The sequence below is a fragment of the Eleutherodactylus coqui genome, chromosome 4 (genome assembly GCF_035609145.1).
Source record: "Eleutherodactylus coqui strain aEleCoq1 chromosome 4, aEleCoq1.hap1, whole genome shotgun sequence".
NCBI lineage: Eukaryota > Metazoa > Chordata > Amphibia > Anura > Eleutherodactylidae > Eleutherodactylus > Eleutherodactylus coqui.
Window position 1 is genome coordinate 2,811,801 of NC_089840.1, and position 7,511 is coordinate 2,819,311.

Here is a 7,511-nt window from a genome sequence, read left to right on the forward strand (position 1 = left end):
TTGCGTCCTGTGTTATCTATATATAGGTGTCTCCTCTCAGTGTAATCCTGCCTGTACAGGGAGGAGAGGAGTGAGCTGTGACTATTGTGAATGATGGGTCCTGTGTTATCTATATATAGGTGTCTCCTCTCAGTGTAATCCTGTCTGTACAGGAGGGGGAGGAGGTGAGCTGTGACTATTGTTAATGGTGCGTCCTGTGTTATCTATATATAGGTGTCTCTTCTCAGTGTAATCCTGTCTGTGCAGGAGGGGAGGAGGTGAGCTGTGACTATTGTGAATGGTAGATCCTGTGTTATCTATGTATAGGTGTCTCCTCTGTATAATCCTGCCTTTGCATGGAGGGGAGGAGGTGAGCTGTGACAGCAGACTATTATTAGGATTGGTGCTTGATGTGCAGGGAGGGGAGGAGGTGAGCTGTGTCAGACTGTTATTAGGCCTAGTGGTCAGTGTGAGAACTGCAGGATTTCAGGATGTTTTTTAGGTATCTAGATGAATATTGATAGCGGCATGTGAAGTGTTCAGACGGAGGGCGTTTCCTCAGTGATGTCATTGGCTCTCTTACATGTAATCTTGGAGGGCCTATGAGCAATAAGATTAGTGGTAATGTATTGCGGTGCAGACGTACTGCAGTGTATTATCAGGGTGATCATAGAATCACAGGTTCGAGTCCCCTACAGCAGGGGTCCCCAACTCCAGTCCTTAGGGACCCCCAACAATGTGGCAATGTCTGAGGACCGACAATAATTACATCACCTGTGTAACGCTGAGGAAATCCTGAAAACATGACCTGTAGGGGGCGCTGAGGACTGGAGGTGGGGACACTGGGCTACAGGAATAAAAAAGGGAGACCCCCGACTGTGCCGTTTCATTTCTTTGGTAAACCCCCCCCTCCCCCACCTCCCAAAAACGCAACTAAAGTAATGAAAAAAAGCCGCATTTATCCCAAAATGCTGCCAATAAAGACTCCAGCTCGCCGCCTCCCAGCGCTCCGTCCGCCCCCCCACGCCTCCCCCCCCAGAGCTCCGTCCGCCCCCCCACGCCTCCCCCCCCCAGCGCTCCGTCCGCCCCCTCCCCCCCCCAGCGCTCCGTCCGCCCCCTCCCCCCCCCCAGCGCTCCGTCCGCCCCCTCCCCCCCCCAGCGCTCCGTCCGCCCCCTCCCCCCCAGCGCTCCGTCCGCCCCCTCCCCCCCAGCGCTCCGTCCGCCCCCTCCCCCCCCCAGCGCTCCGTCCGCCCCCTCCACCCCCAGCGCTCCGTCCGCCCCCTCCCCCCCAGCGCTCCGTCCGCCCCCAGCGCTCCGCCCGCCGCCCCCTCTCCCCAGCGCTCCGCCCGCCGCCCCCTCTCCCCGGCGCTCCGCCCGCCGCCCCCTCTCCCCCGGCGCTCCGCCGCCGCCCCCTCTCCCCCGGCGCTCCCGCCCGCCGCCCCCTCTCCCCCGGCGCTCCGCCCGCCCGCCCCCTCTCCCCCGGCGCTCCGCCCGCCCGCCCCCTCTCCCCCGGCGCTCCGCCCGCCCGCCACCCTCTCCCCCGGCGCTCCGCCCGCCCGCCCCCTCTCCCCCGGCGCTCCGCCCGCCCGCCCCCTCTCCCCCGGCGCTCCGCCCGCCCGCCCCCTCTCCCCCGGCGCTCCGCCCGCCCGCCCCCTCTCCCCCCGGCGCTCCGCCCGCCCGCCCCCTCTCCCCGGCGCTCCGCCCGCCCGCCCCCTCTCCCCCGGCGCTCCGCCCGCCCGCCCCCTCTCCCCCGGCGCTCCGCCCGCGGAAAGCTGAAGAGTTTCGAGACGTTGAATGCAGCGATTGATGAAAATATTTTCCCATAGAATCCCCGGCTGCCGGTTCTGCTGATCGCTGGTTTGAGCGCCTCCCTTCTTCTGGCCACCGGAGTGCCGCGGTGGTCGCTGCTGGCAGTCCTTCTCTCTGCGTGCTAGATTGTGTTATTAACCCTCCGCTTGCCTCTTGCAGTGATGGCGCACTGCCAGGTGTGGGGAATCCCGGCCGTCTTCTACCAGTGCTTCACCGATGTCACCAGGCTGGACCCACTCAGCATTGAAGCGTTTCGCCCCCTGTTGTCCTGTCAGAGCATGAGTCGCCTGGCTGCGGTAAGTCCGTGGGTCTCGTGGGACAGTTGTCATATCGGAGGGCTTTAATTGGGTTGACTATCAGGGTTTGTGAGTAGCACATACAGTCACCGCCTGCCCTCAGAATGACTCATGCTTCTGTTTCTGGACGTTCCCGGCTGCTGTGCTGGCGGGTACTGCGTGCCAGGAGGAATAACTGAGTGACTGCACAATGCTGACTTTTAGGAAAGGAGGCTGCAGAATTGCTATATTATAGGGGAATACAGTATGTATTACAATACGTAAGGTGAGCAGAAGCGCGGGCGACATGAAGACGGGCGCAGATATTGCAGCCATGTGAAACCCTCTGAAAACCTGCTTGGAATGGGTGTTGGAGTCGTGTGGGTGGGGCTTCGCTGGAGTCATGTGGGTGGGGCTTCACTGGCCTTTCCTTGCTTAGATTGCCTAGACTGGCAGATCTTTCCTGCTTGTGTGACTTATCAATCCAGAGGATCCAGGTGAAGAGAAACTGTTGGGCTCCATCTCCAGGACTTCGAATTCTGAAAAGACTTGCAAAGTAATCAGGGGAACCCCAAGTCTATATGCTGCCTGAGGCAAAGTGTGAAATGACGCCCTCATCGGCAAAAAACCCCACTCACTTTTCAGGCATTGAACACGCCAATTCATATAGCATCCTAGAATGGTAGAGTTGAAGGGTCCTCCGGGGTCATCGGGTCCTCCGGGGTCATTGGGTCCAACCCCCTGCTCAGTGCAGGATTCACTAAATCATCCAGACAGATGTCTGTCCAGCCTTTGTTTGAACACTTCCATTGAAGGAGAACTCCCCACCTCCTGTGGTAACCTGTTCCACTCATTGATCCCCTTACTGTCTAATATCTAATCTGTGTCTCCTCCCTTTCAGTTTCCTCCCATTGCTTCTAGTCTTTCCTTGTACAGATGAGAATAGGCTGATCCCTCTGCACTGACAGCCCTTCAGATATTTGTAGACCGCTATTAAGTCTCCTCTCAGCCTTCTCTTCTGCTAAACATTCCCAGATCCTTTAACCGTTCCTCATAGGACATGATTTGCCGACCACTCACCATCTTGGTAACTCTTCTCTGAACTCCCCCCAGTTTGTCAATGTCTTTATAAAGTGGGGTGCCCAGAACTGGACCCAGTATTCCAGATGAGGTCTGACTAAGGAAGAGTAGAGGGGTTGACCTCACGTGATCTAGACTCTATGCTTCTATCAATACATCCAGAATTGTGTTTGCCTTTTTGGCTGCTGCATCACATTGTTGACTCATGTTCAGTCTGTGATCTATTAGTATACCCAAGTCTTTTTCACATGTGCTGCTGCTTAGCCCAATTCCTCCCATTCTGTATGTGCTTTCTTCATTTTTCTTGCCCAGATGTAGGACTTTGCATTTCTCCTTGTTAAATACCATTCTGTTAGTCGCCGCCCACTGTGCAAGCTTTTCTAGATCTTTTTGAATCCTCTCTCTTCTCTAGTGTTAGCTATCCCTCCTAGCTTTGTGTCATCGGCAGATTTGATCAGTTTATAACAATGTTGCCCAACACTGGGCCTAGGACAGAGCCTTGTGGTTCCCACTTGATACATTCTTCCACTTGGATGTGCAGCCATTTATGACCACTCTTTGAGTACGATCACTCAGCCAGTTGTGAATCCACCTAACAGTTGCCTTGTCAATCCCAGATTTGGTCATTTTTTCAATAAGTATGGTATGAGATACTTTGTGAAATGCTTTACTAAAGTCAAGATATACTATATCCACCGCATTTCCCTGCTCAGCCCAGTCGGTGATTCTGTTATAGATTGAAATTAGATTGGTCTGGCATGACTTGTTTGTTACAAACCCATGCTGGCTCTGATTAATTACTCCAGTCTCATCCAAGTACTTGCATACATGCTGTTTAATAATCTGTTCTGAGATCTTTCCGGTATAGAAGTCAGGCTCACAGGCCTGTAGTTTCCTGGATCCACCTTCTTCTCTTTTTTGAAGACAGGGACAGCATTTGCCCTTTTTCAATCTTCTGGGACTTCTCCTGTCTCCAGGAATGTTCACAGATATGGCGAGTTGTTCAGCAATTACCTCCGCTGCTTCCTTTAGTATCCTAGGATGTAATTCATCTGGACCTTGAGACTTGGATTCATGTAAGTTAGCTAAGTGTTCCCTCACCATCTCTCTGCTTATAGATAGCCTGCATTCTTTTATTCCCCCAATAGCACAGGGAAGATCGGCTGATGTTCCATCTACTTTCTGAGAGAAAACAGATACAAAGAAGGAATTTAAACTTTCTCTTTCCCAACATCATTCTTCACCAATTCACCATTTTCATCCTGTAAGCATCCAATAGCATCTGTGACTTTTGCTTTTGACCCCCAAATCCTTTTTTATTGCTTTTGGCCTCTTACAAGCCTCAATTCATTATCAGCTTTAGCTTTTCTGACCCTTGCCCTACAGTTTCTGCAGACCCCATTATATTCTTCTTTAGATATTCCCCCTCTTTCCATTTGATAAACATATATTTCTTCCTTTTTAACATGTGTACAAGTTCTGTGTTCATCCATCCCGGTCTCTTTAAATGCTTCCCATTCTTCCTTCTTTTAGGGATTGGTAATGATTGTGCTTTGAGAATCTCATTTTACAATATTTCCCAACCTTCTTGGACATTTCTGTCCTTAAGAACATCCAGCCATTGGATTCTTCCTCTTTCTGAGTTCAGTAAAATCTGCCTTTCTGAAATCCAACCTTGAGGTCTGAGTCTTCTCAGGTCTTCCTCCCCTTGTTATCCAACATCCAAGGATATCATGATCACTGCCTCCTAAGGTCCCAGCCACCCTTACTTCCTCAACCATTCCCTCCCTGTTGGTAAGAATTAGACCCAAGATAGCGGATCCCCTTGTTTTCTCTTCTACCTTCTGGAAGATAAAGTTGTCAGCAAGAGCGGATAAGAATCTGTTGGATCCATTACTTTTACCTGAGAGATTCCCAACTAATGTCTGGATGGGTAAAATCTCCCATGCTCACTATGTTGGGCTTCTTTAAGAGCTTGGCCATCTGATGTAGAAAGCGTTCACGATACCCAACACACATGTGAATCATTGAAACTTGTCTGAGGTGACGAAGTATTGGTGGCCCCAGTAGTAATGGTGGGTAAAACTAAATCCCTGCGCAGTGAGAACTCGCCCCTGAAACTAGTGAAGCATCCGCACGGTTTGTGCCCGTCCCGCCTTTCCGGTTGCGAGGCGCTGTCAACATGTTCTCTTTGCATTTTTTGTAACGCAAAACCCGGGAGGGAACCAACTAACCGCCATCATTATATTTACAGAAATCTGAAAGAATAGAAGAAGTTTTGAAGAAGACGATGACGGGTAACAAAGTTCAAAGCAACTTGTACATATAGATCCTCTGGGAGCTGCGCCAGCGCTGCCCGGGGCCGACGCTCCGCCCGAAAGGCAACTACAGCCATGTTTGTATACAAAATGTTATTTAAGGTTCAGTAATAAAGAGATTTTCTTTATCTTCCTGAGTATTCTTGGTGTCATGTAGACCGGGCTCCGTGCGGGGGGCGCTGGGCTCTGCGGGCTCCGTGCTGGGCGCTGGGCTCTGCGGGCTCCGTGCGGGGGGCGCCGGGCTCTGCGGGGGGCGTTCAGCTCCGTGGATAGTCCAGGGGGGAGATTTATTAAGACCGGAGTTTCTCCCACTTATCCCCGTCGGCACACAATGCCACAATATATGAAGAGACTCGTGCTCCTATACAGAAACCTATGGCGTAAATTATACATAACTGTGTGGGTCTGTGTGACCACGCCCCCTCCGACAAGCCACGCCCTTGTTAAGGAAAGTGACGTACATAGCATTCCTGGCAAGCATCTTCGCAGAACTAATTTTGTTATGGCAAAACAAAGTCTACATAAATCTCCCCCACAATAGGAATACCCTCCTACTCTCTGGGAAACTCCCTCCTGGTGGTGTGCGGGCCGCTGGGGTCCCTCCTGGTGGTGTGCGGGCCGCTGGGGTCCCTCCTGGTGGTGTGCGGGCCGCTGGGGTCCCTCCTGATGGTGTGCGGGCCGCTGGGGTCCCTCCTGGTGGTGTGCGGGCCGCTGGGGTCCCTCCTGGTGGTGTGCGGGCCGCTGGGGTCCCTCCTGGTGGTGTGCGGGCCGCTGGGGTCCCTCCTGGTGGTGTGCGGGCCGCTGGGGTCCCTCCTGGTGGTGTGCGGGCCGCTGGGGTCCCTCCGGGTGGTGTGCGGGCCGCTGGGGTCCCTCCGGGTGGTGTGCGGGCCGCTGGGGTCCCTCCGGGTGGTGTGCGGGCCGCAGGGGTCCCTCCGGGTGGTGTGCGGGCCGCAGGGGTCCCTCCGGGTGGTGTGCGGGCCGCAGGGGTCCCTCCGGGTGGTGTGCGGGCCGCTGGGGTCCCTCCGGGTGGTGTGCGGGCCGCTGGGGTCCCTCCGGGTGGTGTGCGGGCCGCTGGGGTCCCTCCGGGTGGTGTGCGGGCCGCTGGGGTCCCTCCTGCAAGCCGTCATTCCAGGGACGATTTATTCAATTAATTTTGCTTTATTTAAAAGGCTACTCCTGACCAAAACACATGTTCCATCCTTTCCTCTTTCATCTAATTGCCGGTCACACACTGGGGGTCTTCTCTGTGTATTGCAGCCACTTCCCTGCAGTGCAGCCCCCTGTCTGATGCTTATGAGTCACCATCTTGAGGCTGAGATTTATTACTTGAGCACTAGCTGAGACTGTACCGTTTCTGTCTGCTAGGGGAATGGTTTAATCATTTCCTTCTACATCCCCTAAAAAAGCTACAGCCCATAAGTATCTAGTTGGCAGTATGAGCAGTGATCTCCTCTATTATACCTGTGTGATCATCATCAGTAACTGTGACAGGAGTGTCTGCGTCCCCCTCTAGGCGGTTTCTATGGTGGATCTATGTAAGAGTATCACAGACTTAGAAACTGAATTCATAATCCCAAGTAGATCTGAGCCGGTCAGGACTGAGATCACATGACCAACTGTGGAGGAGGCTGGGGGGGCCTCCGACAGAGGGGAATAATTAACCTACATAGGGAATTAATTGAAAAGTCACCAGCATGGCCCTTTAAATTTCCAGGAGTCAGAGTTAAGTAGTTCCCTGCATGTACAGTAGGTGGCAGCATTACGCTTTACAGCAGATTCATCGACTTAGTGCGGTACAATATAGAAGTTTTTAATGAGCAGAGGCCCTGCGGAGCACAGCCTGCGGAGCACAGCCGCCTCTCGCTCTTCCTATGAGCTGTGGGTATTTCTGCTCGGGCCGCACCGCCGGCAGTTCTTCCTCATAAACTTCACAAGTCCTGAATCATATTGAAGCCAAAAAACACAGTCAGATGGAACGTCCTCATGTGTTCCAGAATGCATCTCCAGGCGCACGGTGCAACATTGTAACAAACTGCATATTATGGGGAAA

At 53.3% G+C, this 7,511-nt stretch overlaps 1 protein-coding gene across 1 annotated transcript in view; it reads left to right on the forward strand.

Moving 5' to 3' along the window:
• Positions 1–5,589, forward strand: part of PSMG1 (proteasome assembly chaperone 1) — a 13,172-nt gene extending 7,583 nt beyond the window's left edge. Inside the window, exons 6-7 of the mRNA XM_066598958.1 lie at positions 1,948–2,084; positions 5,398–5,589. Coding sequence (XP_066455055.1) covers positions 1,948–2,084; positions 5,398–5,472 — 212 coding nt within the window. The 3' untranslated portion in view covers positions 5,473–5,589. The remainder of the gene's footprint in view (positions 1–1,947; positions 2,085–5,397) is intronic.
• The last annotated feature ends 1,922 nt before the right edge of the window (positions 5,590–7,511 follow it).